The sequence below is a fragment of the Lytechinus pictus genome, chromosome 4 (assembly GCF_037042905.1).
Source record: "Lytechinus pictus isolate F3 Inbred chromosome 4, Lp3.0, whole genome shotgun sequence".
In the NCBI taxonomy this organism is placed as follows: Eukaryota; Metazoa; Echinodermata; class Echinoidea; order Temnopleuroida; family Toxopneustidae; genus Lytechinus; species Lytechinus pictus.
In genome coordinates, this window is record NC_087248.1 from 5,751,694 (window position 1) to 5,770,369 (window position 18,676).

An 18,676-nucleotide genomic window follows, 5' to 3' on the forward strand; every position below is an offset into this window, starting at 1 on the left:
AACACGGACAATCAACTTGCCCGAACTGTCGAGTCTTCTCCTTTGCTCTCCACAGGATCCCAGAATCAATATGTCAGGATGACAGCATACAAAATAAATTAATTTGTATATTTCAGTTTGTATAAGACACTCAACGTAAAATAAAATGCACAGGTCTGAAGTTGTAACATTTACAATGTAAATGTTACAATGTTCAGACCTGTGCATTCTTGTTTAGACCCCTCCCCAACATGCCCCCCCCAAAAAAAAAGATGCAAAGCATTAAAACCTTGATTCAGAATAATTGTTTCACTGATATCCATTTAGAGCAATGTTTAGATTACAATTGCTCCACTCCCTGGTCCGTATTCTGAACTTGGGTTTTAATTAAACTCTGGTCTAAAATTGTGGTTTAACTGTGGATAGCCAATTGTGACAGGTTTCTCTCACGGTACAAGTTAATTTTGTCAATTCATTTGACACTAAAATTCATTCAAAACTGACTTGGAATAATTTCTTCAATAGTTCTATTCATCATTATATTAATATGAAGGAAAATCCGAGCAAAGATTGCAAACATATAACGAAAATTAAATTTTGAACATTTCAGGCTTTGAACCCACGAAAACAGAGGGTCGTGGGTTCGAATCGTAGCCATGGCGTGTTTTCCTTCAGCAAGAAATTTATCCACACTGTGCTGCACTCAACCCAGGTGAGGTGAATGGGTACCCGGCAGGAGTAATTCTTTGCATGCACTGAGCGCCGGTGATGGTAGCTCGAGCTAAAGCCGGGGTAATAATAGCAGCGCTTTGTATCCTCTGGCAAAAAGCGCTTTATAAATCCAGCTATCATTATTATCATTATTATTAAAAAAAACCAGAACGACATTACTCAAACCGGACTTAAAAATAGGGGTCCCTAATATATGTTATACAAGTTTAATGTTGTTTATTCATGTTACCTTATATTTTAAGTGTTCATGTATGAGGCTCGTTTAGCTGTATAGGGCGCCTTTGTAAAGTACATTATAAACTAAACAGGCCCACCCTACAGCATAAAATGAATAAAACGAAATAAATTATCTATCTGCCTTGATCTTTTGTCAGTTTCCTTTGCCTTATGTAATATTCGACACAGCATGGTAAGTTTTATTACTGCAACTGCTGGCAAATCTTAATGTGAATGTCACGCAGCCATGCTCATCAATGGAGTAGAAACCGGCAGGCATTCTCATGCAATTCTTTTCAGTATTCCTTGCTATTACGTACAAAAAAAGAAAACATAAGCCTAATTACTTCCCGAGAATTGTTGTCTCGATCGATGTCTTTTTGAAAACAGGGCCTACAACATTTGAGCTCTTTGCAGATTTCGATGGAATTCCTGTATTCCCAGCTTTTATCCCGATGGTTATGTCGCCAAACAACCAGTTTTATACATTCCTCTACCAGTCTACAATTTTCCCCTTACGAATCCTTCAAGCATGATATTCATTTCAACCCACAATAGTTAGCCTGTGTAAAAAATATTGTTCATTTTGACTGAGTGGAATTTTGCAGTGCCCTTGTAAAAGTTTGATGAGTTTCTTCTGGTGGAACTCAGTTTACATTTCTATGACTAGTTATTACAAAACACATGCAATCAGATAGTGATCAGTTCATTCCCTTTTAAAAGTTCAGTCTTGAGGACTAAACTAAAAAAAAAAAAAAAAAAAACCAGCTCTTTAGATCTTACGAGCACCCTCTTATCTCTCTTACAAAGAATGATTTTGTGTCAGTCATCCCCATCATGAATACCGACCGACACATACTTATATCATGGATCCTATATGTATGGCGCAGAAACCATCCACGGCTATAATAGATGGTCGGTTGAAAATGCAAAGTTCCACGTATTATTTAGGTGGGAAAATTCTTGCTCGGTCGCTGTGATAATATTGATGCCTGAAAACGGATTTTAGGTGCGCTTTAACTCGCATTTTTTCTTTTACAAAGACATGTTTCAGAAATGTTTCATATTCACAATTTCAGGCGCCGTAGCCGAGTGGTCTAGGGACCCGACTACGCCATGAAAGTCAGGGGTTCGATTCCTGGAACGGACCCTCGACCAATGCATGTTTATATACATTGCTTATTTGTCTTGCATCAAGTAAATAGAAATATGCACTATTGATACCCACGTGTGCATGTATTAAAAAATCCAACATTTTAGCTCGCATTTCGCGCCACATTAGTGAGGTACGCATCACGTTCATAGATTCCTACAAAATTGACCTTAAAAATCTTCTTTTTCAAATCAGTATACACATAAAGCAACGAAGAACCCCAAGTTAATTCATCCCTTGAACTACTTGAGTGCGTAACAGTAGCTCTGCTAAAGCCAGGGTAATTACGTTGCATTTATTGTAGAGCGCTAAAGACTTAGGATAAAGAGGCATTAGGCACTATGTAAGTCAGTAGAGGAGTTAGTATTTCGGGTTTGCTGCACTTCGCTTTTCTTCCCCTGGATTAAAAAAGGTCAACATCAATATATTGAATCTCCTTTCTACAACTCATTGATAAGCCTCCGCTATGTTTATGGTCGGCTATTCTCTAAACTCGTTGGAAAGCGTTTCGATCGAAATGTCTGATTTTCACCGATCGGTCAGGCTTATCAAATACCCGGTATCAATGCTCATATAAAGGCTTATGGTCTGAATGAACCCCTTTTTGGAAGCACCCACGCCTAACAGACAACAAACCCTTTCTCTTCGTTCCCCGCACATCGATTTTATTGACCCAAGTCATACTGGAATGAACCCATTGATTTCTAATCTAAAGCCTCTTTTATGAAACGGAACAAATAAATAGTAAATAAGATAAAGACCGTTAAAGAGACGAAGAAAGTAGTTTATGGGATGTATGAATAGGCGATACCGCTCAGATGCCTAATCGTGATATGGTTCGGATATGGAGAGCGCCGTCTTTCGTGGCTTCACGTGGCCGTGGGTCTTGCATTTAGCAGACGATATTTTCCAATATTTCAGAAGCCCGGGACATAGTCGACAGGTATATAGTTTACCCATTTTGTTATCTTTTATATCCTGATATGGATTGTTGTCTTACTTGATCAAAGTCCGTGTGTTTCTACATGTGATATAAGAACTGACGGACCTCTGAAGTAAATAAGTACTGCACTGTCATATTATGCTACTCATCAACAAGTCAATACTACACGAGGTGCATCGCATCTTATTAATCTGATCAAGCTTGCGATCGTATCTGTCTCAAATCGGCTACTGACTTCACGGGTAGATGTACTCACCAACTCCGCTTCCAGTCTCACTCTTGGATTTATAAACATGGATATCCTCACCATTTCCTGGTCAACCAGCGTCTTACTTCTGATCATTTGTTTGGTTTCCCACGGCGGGGCGGACTACCAACTGACGGTCCTCCACACCAACGATGTCCATGCACGGATCGAACAGTTCAACAAGTATGGTTCCGAATGTAGCCAGGAGGATGCTGAGGACGGAGCGTGCTTCGGAGGGGTTGCTAGGCGGGCAACCAAGGTCAAGGAGATCAGGAATCGGGTAACCAATGTTCTTCTCTTGGATGGTGGTGACCAGTATCAGGGTACCATGTGGTTCTTTATTTACCAGGGTGCTGAAGCATCTCACTTCATGAACATGATAGGATATGATGCAATGGTGAGTTATCGTAGGGAAATATATTTATGAAAGTTTTCATCCTAAACCTTTAGTGATACTTATTCTTGATATGTGGGAAAGGATTTTCTCATAGAGATGCCATTTTGCCTCTAACGGGGGTGGGGGGATGGGGGACTACTTGAGGGGCGCTGCGATGGATAAGATCAACTATCTTAGGGGTATAAACATGGGGTTTGGACATTATTTATAACATATTTTGCAACAAAGTCATGATCATACTGTATAACTCAAATTTTGAAAACATGCAGCATACAAAATTGAATTTAACCCATCAGGCTGTCAGGGGCGGGGCTAGAGGGTGGTGGGACAGGTCGTGACCGCCCCTATTTTTCACAAGTTATAAAATGAAATGGGGGAAAAAATTGGAAATGTATGATACGAGGGAAAAAGTAAGAACTTAATCCCCAATTATCTTTAGAAAGAGAGAGTATACATTGCTTTTACCTCGTCTCGCCCTATTTCACATCAAGGCTATATATTAGTCTGCAGGCACAGACCCTGATTGAAACTTTGATCAACAAGTGTGTCTCCACGCAAAGACTAGCACATACAAATGAGCGAGATGGCCTTCAGTACACAAGGCATGAGTAGGCTGCTTATTCAGACCCTCAACTCGAGTGAAGGGTTTGCCCAGCAGACTAGCTACAAATATATAGCCTTTGTATGACTTAACAAGGATTACATTTATATCAGTCTGTCGGTTCCAAGTCATCAATAGTTTGTGGTCATAGGGTCTAAATACGAAAAGAAGATCACACGGCTCTATCTATTTGTTTTATTTGTCATTAATTTATATTCGATAATCCAAGGTTGGTGGTATCCCCATATTATTGGGTAAAATTAAACAAAACATTGAGATTCTGTGTGTTGTACCTCCATGGATAAGCGGAGCTTAGTAAGACCTCAATTGTACACTGCAAAAACTCCGGTGTTGATTTAACACCAGCCCGGAATCTATATATGTCCACACCAGAGAAGTGTTAAACAACACCAGTTTCGTTTTGGTCTAACACCAGAAAGATGTTTATACAACACCAATTAGTATTAAAACAGCATCGGTTTGATTCCAAACTGGTGTTTCAATTGCGATATTTGTGTGTGTAAGAAGGGAAAATAAAGAGGGAGATAGGAAGAGAGGACAAGAGGGAGAAATATTATAAGGGGGGGGGGGGGGCAGGGAGTGGGAGATTGAAAGAACGAGAGAAAGGTAGGCAGAGACAGAAGGGACATATATGCAGACAGAGAAAAAGAAAGGGAGGGCCAGAAAATATGAATGAAAGGGCACTGCAAAGCATTTTCCTCGAATTTCCATAAAATTCATATATACCAATATAACTTGATTAAGATTCGATTGCTACCATGGAAACCCCCATCCGTCATATTTTTTTTGGAAAGATACTGATTATCATCTAAGTCCTCTTGACGATATCATCCGAACTGATTATTTTCGCCGTCGAAACGATTATTTTCCGAAAGATTAGGTTTGGGTACGTCAATACTTTTTGACATTTCAGCGACCCAATCTCATGATTGGGTGGATAAACCCTCTCTTCGTTTCCTCCAGCATGAAGTATGAAAAAAAAATGCCCACACTGACGACGAAAGCACGAAGCAACATTCGGTGCAACATGTTGGCTTTAGTATTGATCTGACTTATTACCAGTGGCAGCACCACAAGGGGGCTGGGAGGTCATCGCCCCTAAAAAAATTCAATTAGTGAAAAAAAGAAGAAAATAGGTAGATAGGAATATAGAGAGGGGAACAGAAGAGAATCCAAATGAGATATCTGAGTCGTGTAGCTCTGTAATACCCATATAATGTAATTCAATCGAGAAAAAAAAAACATGACGTCATAATATTTAGGTCGTCTTGCCCTGATAAAAAAATATATATCCCAGTGCCGCCCGTGTTTATTTCATAAGCATGGATGTTAAATAACATGCATGACCTGGGCCCCGTTGCACAAAAGTTACCATTATGGTAACTTTGCCTTCCAGTGGTAAATTTTATGGAATCCTTGATTTTGATTGGTTGTTGATCAGCATTACCATAGTAGTTACCATTGAATTGCAAAGTTACCATAATAGTAATTTTTATGCAACAGGGGTCAGAATAACCATACCTAAATTTAACTCCTTGTCCAGAAAGTTAAACAAACATTTCAATGAAATCCTGGCAAAAATCCACTTGCAGCGAACACAGACATGATATTGAAATCTAAAAAAAATTGCAACGTCAGATGCGAACAGTCTTGCGTCATTATGTGATGTAGTGTAAATTTCATGAATTGTAATATCCACAAGATTCATGGTCAATCAATATCATATTTTTTTTTGCATGAAGTGCGTTTGAATTACTTGTTTGTAAATACATTTTAAGCATAAGTAGGATACATCAAGACTTCCGAGTTTACGAATATATCCGCTAAAGTGTTCTTTTCCGAGTGGAAGACACCTTGGGAAGACATTTCGTAGAATTTGTGGTATAAAGGAATCCCATTCAATTCTCGTCTTGACTACCCCTCAATAATACGATAATATGCTAACCATGCTAAACATCTGAAAGGCTATCTACCCATGAGGAAGAAAGCAAACAAACAAAATAAAACTGTGTCATCCTTTTATGATTTTGTTGGGGAACCGTTGCTGACATGTTTTTCTGTTTTTCTTAAAATTCCATTCAATTCGAGGATTGTCTACCCCGTCCACATAATTATTGTCAACTTATTCCATGTTATTAGAGGCTCCATTTTTCTTGAAGTTTTATTCGTTATAGGCCTATATGCCATTCGTTATGAATTGAAATATTGTCAGATATTCACTAGGCATCGAGTTGAAATATTGTCAGATATTCACTGGGCATCGAGTCTGGAACAAGTAACTCTAAAGGAATTCGTATATGCTTAGGTTTTTTAAGACTCTGCTTTACACAAAGTAAAAACTTTTTGGATCCAAAAAAAGAGATCTTTTTTTTAATTTTGGAGCAAATGCGTTCATTTAGGTTCAACCCTATATTACAGAATCACATCGCCTAAAATATTACCGAAAAGCTTATTATGGATTGAGTTAAGTGAAACCACATCCTTATTGTACAGATCGTAGCATTAATGCGTAATTGATGCTTTTTACCTCCAGTTTGGTATGTTGGTGACGTTTCAGGAGCATAATGCTCGATTCCACAAAATGAGGTAAAACATATCCTATAATCCATAACCACAAACCGCGATGATGTATGGATTCTCCTATAATAAACATTTTGATATTTTTACATTCATTCTTTTTTACCCAAGGGATGTTGTAAGCTGAACGTTTGTGAAACGCTAATAGGTTCGTGTTCAGACCATGGACCTGTAATAGCAAAAAAATAAATGGATCTGAACTGGATTCCAAATTTCACAAGTATAATTATGATGTATATATATATTTTTGTATAAAAGACATTACATTATTCTAATGAAGTAGATATGATATCACTGGAAACTTATGAATTCCACAATTCCTTTACACTGTTTCTGGTAAATCACTGTGTGTCTATGTTGATAAGTCACGCAGTCAAAATATAACATTAAAACTGTTCCTGTGCCAGAAAGTAGAACCATGGAGCTATTGTAGAAGCCCCTTTCACGTATTATTATGGGTTTATTCAGCCGTTCAACCATTATCACGTCGAACGCTTGATCATCTTGCTAACATACCCAGGTAGCCACTACTACCGCTCGTAGTCTCTCAAGTGCCTCCCAGATGTTCATAAAATCATCTCATCATGTCTACATCTCTTAGGGAAAAGGATAAGATGACGAGATCTCGGATCTCGTCATGTCTATATATTTTAGAAGAGATGATTAGATGGCAAGATCTTGGATCTCGTCATGTCTACGTCTTGTGCGAGAGATGATCAGATGGCATGATCTCCGATCAAGATCTTGCCATCTGATAATTTCTTCCAAAAGATGTAGACATGACGAAATCCAAGATCTTGTCATCTGGTCATCTCTCACATGGGATGTAGACATGACGAGATCTAAGATCTTGTCATCTGATCATCTCTTCCGCGGGATGAAGACATGACGAGATCTAAGATCTTTTCATCTGATCATCTCTTCCACGGGATGAAGACATGACGAGATCCGAGATCTCGCCATCTTATCCTTTTTCTTAAGAGATGTAGACATATACTCAGCGGGCCCTGCATAACACAATTCTCCATTCTACCTTTTGTAAAATGCCGATGTAAAATGCAGAGCGCAGCTGAGCAGTAGGCAGCAGAGGAAATCTTTGGTAGTTTTGGCTTTGTAGTAATCTTTATTATTTATTCACTTCAAATTCATACACAGTCTGGAAAATACCATAGGAAATAATGCAAAAGATTAATTACAGCTGTATATATACAAAATCAAATAGCATTACTCAAAATAACATAGTATCTGAACAGAAACATAGCAAAAAAATCACAGAAGATAATACAAACATCACAGAAGATAATGCACAAAATAACAGCGGGGGCAATTAAAAGAATTGACATAACACAAACAGTTAAAAAATAAAACAGTAAGGCATACGGGATCAAATAATCTGAACGAACGAATGTATCATGCATCCTCCAGCTCCAAACAACTCCCTGCAACTTTTATCAGACACTGAATCTGAACAAACTGGCACACTGACGACTAAAAAGAAAAAAAAGATAAGGATAAATAGATATGATGATTCGGCAAGGAATCGAACCCACAACACTTCCGTCCATGACCAAGGTGCTCGGTCGTGCTCAAATTGTTAATATATCATTTCAGAGCAGCATCGTTGATCGATGTTATACATGAGGGTCATGCAGTCTCCCTTTCAACATTTTAACATGGAGGTAGAATGCTTGTAAAAAAATGTGAAGCTTTCGATCGCTCTATTAAACGCGTAAATCCTCCGAATCCTCAGAAGATCGCACATGATTGGGGATGATTGTATGTGATTTTAACGACACAATATGACTTGAATAACATGAATAAGGAGATGAAGCAAATAGATGAAAGGACAATTATACAAGTTGTAAAGATAATATATTACAACAAAGATATACCATTACATAACTGTGATGCAATTGAACATTCGAGGTGAAAGATTACGTGAATTACTCGACGAAAGAGGACTATGCAGTAGCCGATATTATTAACATTTTAATCTCTATTGAATAAACCAAAATCGGCACTTCATCAGATAATGGATACCTTTGTGTACACTTTTATAATGGAAAACAATACACAGGCGGTATGAGTGACTTGTGACAATATGATGTTATAGACTTTTTCTTGCGCCCGTAGAACCAACTGCTCTACCACGCTACATAAAAGTAGTAATGTAACATATAACAAAGTTTTGAGATTTTGCAAAATCCCCCCAAATGGATATCACTATTACAATGAATGTGTGCGCCCTAAGACAGATATGGTGTGAAGAATATAAACTAAAAATGTGTTTTATTGGATAAGTTTACCGATTATACATCGAACTATGAAAAATGTCTACGTATTATTTGTCTTATTTATATAAAACTCCTTCTCAAGCATAGAATATTGATCGGAAGTAAAGCTATAATCTTTGTAGTGTTCTAATCTACTATTACTAAAATTTGAAAAAAAAATGTCAAAGAGCTATCAAAGAAAATTACCGAGAGAGGGGTGAGATGTCAAATTTGAATTCTAACAGCTGAAATTTTAATGGCTGAAACATCATTCAATTACCACAATAAATATAATGTTAGAATGTCAGATAATACAGTCCCTTTACCAAAGATTAATACTTTTATTATAATTATAGTGTGTATCGGCATTGGGTGAGTTTCTGTTATTTCAACGAGGAAATTGATTTCCGATGATATGGCCGAAAGTAGATTGTTTATGTTTTGTAAACATGTGGATACAGTTCAGAATATTAGAGCGTATCGGTACGTGGTACATAATTATAGATGACGAATAGAAAATATGATAAAGTGGAAGGGGGGAGTTAGAAGGAGGAGGAGAGGAGGTGGGAGGGGGAAGAAGAATGAGGGGAAGGATGAGGTTCATTACAGATATAATAATAACAGGTGTGAAGTAACTGTTTAGAGCTATTGAAATCATTCAATTTGATTGGTTGACAGTAAACTTGGTATAGAAATCCTGCATTTGTTGTTATAACAAGTCTTTTTGAAAAAGGACCTAGAAGAGTCAGCAATGAATCCGTAATAAAATCATTAACATGATTAATCGCCGGTGGATTGTACTCCTTTTTTTTGCATGGGCCTAAGTAGTGAAACGATCCCTGACGATCTAACTAAATACGCCAGTGCGATAAAAATTCATTTTCTATACTATGCATGTACATAGGCATATACGAAGCTTTCTTCGGTCGCTATTTTTGTTTGATAGACCTACACGAAAGTTGTTTGGTATAGCCTATACTAACCAAGGGCATTGGTGCATGGATGTAATTATCAAGATTTGCGACGTCCTCCGTTATTAATACGTCTCTTTCTTGTGAAAAAAGTTTTTAAGATGGTATACCCTCGAGTCTCGAGTATTTATCGACTGCATGGTATATGTCATCATCTTTTTCTGCCCTTCCTTCGAGAAAATGGTCCAGTCTCCGAACTACTTTTCATCTAGCTTACAGGTCACGTTCACACATGTCAACATGATGAATAGGCTAATAGATAAACCTCATTACTAAAAGATAAAAAAATAAACAAACATGAAGAATAGCCAACCCCTCCACTTATCTGGGCTTCTTGGCCGCATTTACTGCGCATTACATGTGAAACCATCTATTTTATAGAATCTTCAGACTGGTTGGATGTAACGTTAGATAAACCAAAACAAAAAAGTAATAAAAAGCTGTTCATCAACATCAATATCACATTGTTAACATCCTTTTTACTGTTCAAACAATTTTGAAGCTTCAAACTCGCAGTCTATGATACAAAGGCCTACCCTATGATGAAAATCTTACCATATTTGTTTGAAATATCTGACAAAATTACACAATAATCTGTTGAAAAAAAAGGGAATTAATTTGTAGACACTTAATATGACCCAGACATCGGTTGTTCAGTCTATTTTGCTTTTTATTCAACATCATTTACCTGTGTAGATTGATATATATTATAATTGTACTGTTGTAATAGTTATTGTATTGGGCAAATTGTTTCCAAGTCTTGTATCTGGAGATTTACGGTATATACAAAGTTCAAGACCAGCGACTGACAATATGCCATGCTAGGGGGTAATGCTTGATGCACCTTTGAGGTCCATCCATTTGTATATTTTGTTTATATGGACGTAGAATAAAAAGTCTCGAATCTTGAAAGTTGAAAACTGGGGGCTGTTATTATTACCCCTATAATGGCTGATCTTCTAAACCCTTGATCAGTCAGCACCAAACACATCGGGTAATAGCCAAGGGAAAAGGCAACCCGGCGCATCAAGTTGGCTTGGAGAAGCAGAAAAAAAGAGAAAAAAACTTTTGCCGAAAAACCACCCGAGAACGTGAGAACGTGATTTTGTGACGTCACAATTAAGCTCACCCCAGACGTCATCTTCTCTGAATACCATAAGGTGAGAATTTGTTTAAAAGGAAATAATTTCATCTCTGCATTCGAAATGTCATCAGAAATTATCAAACGTCCACTCTTCTATATTAAATGACATTATTCATGAATAATTTGAAAAAAGTCAATTCATACATAACTCCATAACATTATTATATGCAAACATGACAGAATTTAAATAATTCATGACCCTGAATTCCTGACATTTTCCAAAAATTTTCCAATTGTTTTTTTATCAATATGTTTGTTTCACTTTTCTCCCTTTTATTCTTAAACTTATCGTCAGGGACATTCCATTTTGATATGAGCTTGCCTATGAGGGGGGGGGGGGGGGGGAGGGGGGGGGGCGCGGAGCGCATCTTGTAAAGTTTACCCCCCCCCTAAAAAATGCATGTAGAGAGTTTAAATTGGAGAAAATATTTTATTCAGGTGAGTGAAGCGATCAAATCGAAAGGAATCGCGAAACACTAATGACCAAAAAAAATTATTTTTTTCAAATTAAAAAGGGAGTTTTTAGTATTGGATATCTACTTCATTACTTAGTGATTGGCTTGATTTGAAAGCCGAAAATAACCACCCCAACCCCCCCCAAAAAGGTCAAGCTTTTAAATCATAGGGGGCGAACACAACCATAATAAATAATAGGAGGACATGTTCCCAGCCTGAATCACCGCCTTTGGATATAGGGGGATTCCCATTCATAACTTTAATTTCTGTCATGTCTGTTCTGGGGAGGAGTGCTCTGACTGAATAATTGTCACATGTCTCCGTCATTTCAACTACGACGAGGAAGTAAGCTGTCATCTTGGATAAATTTGATTATCAGTTACATTTTCTGCTAACGAGCCTAACGTTAAAGGTAAAAGACAGAACTTGCAGCAAACAATTATTTCATGAGAAAGTCTTTAAAATCAAGGTTAATTGTCATGATACTGTCATACATCTAGATCTGGTACATTAACATGATTAATGTAAACTTATTTTTATAAAATGGTGAAATCTTAGCTCAAAATGAATAATTCTGATGATCACTAACACAGAAAAGCATATGTAGGACAGTGTATTAATATTGCTTCGAAAAATACCTGACATTTTTATGGAATTACGTGCTTATTTTCGCCATTTCTCAGCAATTACGCATTTTCTTCCAGAGCTTATTTGGCACATATTTGTTATTTATACATACAGTTTGGTGGTAATTTTATTGGATTCTGTTCGAACTCATTTTGAGATCGTTACCACAACTGGTATTTATCTTTAAATCTCCTGCATGACATTAGATTAGGCCTACGATCCTGCCTGACGTCGGATTTTGCTTGTAACTTTTGGTAATCAGGGAATTAAAAATGATTCACAATGAATCACGATACGCGGCGATTTCTTGGGCGTTTGCCACACCCGGGAAGGGGGGGGGGGGGGTCGTGGGCGACCGTTTCCCCGCCGCCTATGCATATTTGTCTCTAATAAAAAAGTATAAAAAGGATAATAAATACAAATCTTAATATTTTTTGTAGTATGTAGCGGTAGTTTCTTTGACGTTAATTCAGTGACATTTAACCAAATCCTCATAAATGCATACCATTATCATGATTATTATGCAATTGGTGATATATTTTGCACGCTCTGAGTACATTAAGTATTCCAGATTGCATGGGTTTGAATGTTCCTAATAGATAGTCATCATGTCTTGACAAAGAAGGGCAACCTAAAATTTTAAGGGCAACCTAAAATTGCATTTGTTCACCAGCAGGTACTAGGTTTGAAGACAGTAATTTTTCCTCATTTTTAATTTACCCTTTCTTGTACTTCTCTTAGTTCTCTTTACTTTTATGTTTTGCCCTCTTCTAAGCGCCTTGAGCATTTAATCAAAATGGAAAAGACGCTATATAAATCATATGTATTATTATTATTATTAAAATATGAAAAAAATGTTGCATTTCATTTCACATCCGTACGTCATTTCTCTTATTGAAGTGTAGGTCTTACAAGCAGGAAATGCAAACGGTAGTTCAAACTTTATAGTTTCACTTTTACACACAAGCTTAAATTCAATAAGTTAGTTTTTCTTAGCTGTCCTTTGTATCGATCGCATATAAAACATTTTCATCATCAACATATTTGGAGGACATGAACTTCAATAATGAAAGATTGCCTTGAAATCTAATTACCACCATTTACTCTATAGCAACCACTTGTAAGTGATTATAAGGCTTGCTATACAGTAATCACATTATGGACAATTATTGCGCCGCTCTTTCGCAAAATATGAATGATATAAAATAGGTTCATTTGAACTGGTTCTATTATGAGTAAATTATTATTGTAAACGAAGGTTATATCAATTATTTCAGAAAATATAGAATCCAGACAAATAAATGAAGATCAGTTACAAAAGAAAATCACTTTCCCAAAGTGGTTGTCGCAACTCGGTAATCTGTTAATTGACCACCCAATTAACCATGATTTCATTTCAATGACTGTTATTATATTGATACTTTGATCACCAGCCAGAAGAGCTGGTTTGTAACTAATTTTGCAGTTACAACAATGAAACGGACTGCAAACCAACCGAGAAATTGTCATTGATAATGACGTAATTGCTTTGGTTGATCAGGGCTCCGTAACTCAAAGATTAACGATCGATCGGTAAATGGACCAATCAAGATCAATGGTACACGCGCATCTAGTTCAAAATACTGACCAGGAACCAATCAGAAGTGTTCTTTCATATTTGCTATTCATCGCTAAGCTTTGTGTTACGTACCCCTGGCGTCGTTTATCTGGTGTGACGATGTATTAGAGAGGCTTCAATACAAATAATACAAATAACACACAAATAAAAAAAAAAACCACACAATGGAGGGGGACAAATTTCAAGATAAAATATGATTCCATGCAAATAAAGGTAATTACAGTCATTTTGTGATTATTATTCAATTTCAATCACGTTTAAATCGTGATAATGAAAATAACCCATAAGATAAACCTGTGACAAACCATTATTATTACAAGGCAGAATGTTATAAGTACAATTATCAGTCTGAACATAATTTGCATGTGCAAGCTGTCGGTTTTTCAAATCACATTGGATAGACTGAATTTGGTTTCATGACATTTTCTCCGACGACAATTGCTCCGAAGGAAAATATGCACGATAAGCCAAGAATAAAATCTAACCTCCAAAACAAAATGAACCCTCTGTACACTATTCAGAACCTAAAACTCTATTTCAATCCTAACTCTAACCCTATACTCTCTGATATATTAACACAGGAGCAAATGTCGCAGGAGCATATGTCGTGTCACCATGAAGTTTAGGGCTACATGAATAATGCTGACTTGAATAATAATGAGTCTTGCATTTCATTGGACCAGACTTATCTCAAGACACTTGTTGATTGAATTTCAATCAGGATCTGTGTCTGCACACTAGTCTGAATACTGGGATGTTCTGATACCTAATTCCCACTGTCACGACTTGAGCCACGATTTAAACGACGTACTTAATCGTGGAGAAATCGTAGTGATCTTATCAGATCGTATCAGGTCTTATCAGATCAGTCGCGGCAATCGTATTCATCTTAGACAAAATATGAATGGTTCAAATTTTTTCGAGATCAGTTACGAAAGGCCAATCGTGACTTTCGTAAAGGATCGCACGACAGTGGTCACGAGGTGTAAGGTGTGAACTGGATAAATCGATCGAAAAGGGACATAAAATAATAAAATAAATAATAATAATATGTCCATTTATATAGCGCAGTTACTATGTGTATATACTCAACTGCGCTTTGATACTTGGTATCATATTATTACCCCGGCTGTAGCTGAGCCGCCATATTAATAGGCGCTAAAGCATTCAAGGAATAAATCCTACCGGGTACCCATTCACCTCACCTGGGTCGAGTGCGGCACAATATGGATACATTTCTTGCCGAAGGAAATTACGCCATGGCTGGGATACGAACCCATGACTTTCTGTTTCAAAGTCCGGAGACTAATCCACTGGGCCACAACGCTCCACTTAAAAATGTGACATAATTATCTTAACTCTAAGACCAAGTGATGATTACGAACTCGAAATAAATGGGAAAATTAGGAAGTTATCATTAAAGGGATGGTCCGGGCTGAAAGTATTTATAGCTTAATAGAGTAGAATTCACTGAGCAAAATGCCGAAAATTTCATCAAAATCGGATAACAAATAACAAAGTTATTTTAAAGAATTTTAAATTTTAGCAATATTTTGTGAAAACAGTCGTCATGAATATTTATTAGGCGGACTGATGATGTCACATCCCCATTTGTTCTTTTGCATCTTATTACATGAAATTAGGTTTATTCAAATTTGTTCCTCTAAGAACTAGAAAAATTGGATTGACAACTGATTAAGTGCATTAGATATTTATTGCTGGAACTTATTTAATTATAAGGGAGACATATTATTCACACAAGTATGAAATAATGAAAAAAATAAGATTTTATGTAATAACATAAGAAAACGGAAAGTGGAGATATGACATCATCAGCCCACCTCATGAATATTCATGACGACTGTTTTCACAAAATATTGCTAAACTTTAAACTTAAATAACTTTATCATTTGTTATCCGATTTCGATGAAATTTTCGGCATTTTGCTCAGTGAATTCTACTCTATTTATTAAACTATAAATACTTTCAGCCTGGACCATCTCTTTAAGGTTCGGAAAACAAATGTCAATACAAAAATCCTCGTTATAGTTACGCAGGAAAGAAGAATGGCTTGCATAATTTTATAACTTTGCTGATGCCGAGAATTAACACAAGTGGTCTATTTTCGATATTTTTTCTTACTTCAAAAATAAGGATCTAATATGAGTTAGTGTAAACCTAACCGTCTTGTCCGTCTCGTTTTACTGAGTTACTCCAAATTATCTGTCTCCCTTTTGCACTATATTCTACTGTTTTGGGGGGTTTTATTCACCATGTTTATTAGTGATATACGTTACAGACCTACACGGTAGATAGAATCGACTGAAGTGAGAGAAGGTATTGGATATACTGATACTATAGTTTGCAGGTATCAATGTGACCATTGTAAACTTGATCTTGGAGCCGAGGGAAGGTCAAAGGTCAAGGAATTACATTAATCTTTAAACTTTCGTGTCAGAAATTCACCTTCGTGTCAGAATCACCGTCGGGTTTTGTTAAGAGATGTACATTGTGCATTATTGATGAGAAAAGAGGTAAATCTTATTGGAAACATGTGTATTTACGTTCATTAGATCCAGGCGGTATGTTATTTTTTCTCATTAGAACTACTTGTACAAGTAGGGCGAGAAATCCTTGAAAAATGTTTTTATTCGTTGCAAGGTTTCAATAATGTAAGCAGAATCAGGGACGCATCGTGTTTGAATCAATCAACGACGGTGCTGTCTGAAGTTCATGGTTAGTATTCTCATTTTCATTTTTTTTTTCACTTCACTTGCTTGGCAGAAAACTTTTAACCTTACGGCCTCCAAAGGCCATCCTGGATCCACCCCTGGGCAATGCTGGGTGACAGGTGTACATTATTAGTAAGGACGTTGATGCAACGATATCACATAGATCAAGAAAACAAAAATCGATGGTATAGAAGATGATCAATGTCCCCAGTACAAGGCTCGTGTATTATTTTGAAGTGAACATGATTAATGATAGGACATTGACACTAGGCTTAATTGATTTGTAAAATAAAATTAGCTTTGCATGAAACTTCGGAGGGGGGGGGGGGGGCTAGATCCGAAGAATATGAGCGATCGGAATCCCTAATGATGTTAAGAATTCCCCAAATTTTGATTTACCTATATAGAGTGAGAGAGGTCATACAGTTTCATATCGTTTTTATTTTTCAATGTATTATATGATACCAGATATTTGGATGGGCATTATTTCACGCGGCGTAAACTCTAATATCACGATAATAATTTTTGTGTGCATGCAATAATAGGCCTGTAGGGTTCTGATCTGAACTACTTCTTCCTATTTCCTAATCTAAATTGCTCGTTTTTCTGTGACAGAGTAGGAATAAAGTGCTTCCCTCATTAGTGATATCAAGAATGGTGCATTATTTCCAGGGTTCGAATTCATCGTTGAGAAGGCAGGTCTCCGCCTGTAGATTACCCCTGTCTTATGAAGATGGACACGCGACGCTATAGACAATAAAGAACCCAATCTACTTTGAGATTGAGACCGATGACTTGAAAATTGATACTGATTAAAGGTAGCATCTCAATGATGTAGGCTGCCCCATCAGCATGGCTTGCGTCTCCCTCATGACGATCTCGAAGTTCATTTGAGATTAGTGAGGTCGAAGTCATTGGGTATAGGCTTAACCCATACATCATGTGTATCGCAAACAGTCCGTCATCCTGAAATTCGGTGTACCGGTTTTCCTAGTATCCGAAAAATAAAATTCAATTTCAATTCAATTCATTTATTTGACATCCTTTAAAAACATATGTACAAGTATAAAACAACAAAGGAGTAAAAGAATTTAAATCACAGTATAAGCGATAAAAATTTTTCAAAATATAAAAGAAATGAAAATAAAATGTAGCGGATGTAGGAAGTCAGAAAGGCCATTGACCTGTCAAAACCGACTCCCTTGATTACTACATTATGGTACGATTAAAAACACAAATAGAATAGTGGCCAAAAAACAAACAAACAAAACAGACACGAACACATCGAAATCAACCCCCCTTAGATAGGCAGTTGTAATTATTAACTATAAGTAGACAGTTGGTTTTGTTTCAATCTACGTTTCAATTATGAGAATGTAACAGATAATTTTAAAGTATCGGGTAAATTATTCCACAAGTTTGGTCCTTTAGAACGAATTGTAGATTTAGAAAGCGTATAACGAAAGAACGGTATATATAATTTGTTTGAATTTCTCGTTACATAATTATTTATACTGCTATTAAATATAAAATAAGTATTAAAACAAGATGGAAAAGTAGAATTTAAATTGAAATATTTGTACATAAATAAAATAATTTGCGATTCATAAAGTTCATTTAGCTTTAAAAGTTTTAGCTTAAAAAATAAAATCTGTGTATGAGCTCTAAAAAAGGAATTTGTTATTACCCTTATTGCACGTTTTTGAATCACATATATCCTTTGGAATAAATATGATGCACAGCCACCCCAGATAATCAGACAATAGTTCAAATGTGGCAAGATCAATGTATTAAATATATTTACAAGGATGCGTAATGGTAAAACTTTTTTTGACTCTGTTCAATACTCCAATTACTCTAGAAATCTTTTTACAAATGTAATCTATATGATATTTCCATGTCATATTTTCATCAAGAATTACTCCTAAGAATTTTACTTGATTAACGTGCTTTATTGCTTTATTGGCAATTGTTCTTCGTATTGCACTG

General features: G+C 36.5%; 1 protein-coding gene across 1 annotated transcript; it reads left to right on the forward strand.

Moving 5' to 3' along the window:
* Nucleotides 1-3,316: 3,316 nt before the first annotated feature.
* On the forward strand, nt 3,317-4,584 carry LOC135153956 (5'-nucleotidase-like). The gene is made up of 2 exons (XM_064098921.1): nt 3,317-3,667; nt 4,498-4,584. The coding sequence occupies exons 1-2, from the start codon at nt 3,317-3,319 to the stop codon at nt 4,582-4,584; spliced, it is 438 nt and encodes a 145-aa protein (XP_063954991.1).
* The last annotated feature ends 14,092 nt before the right edge of the window (nt 4,585-18,676 follow it).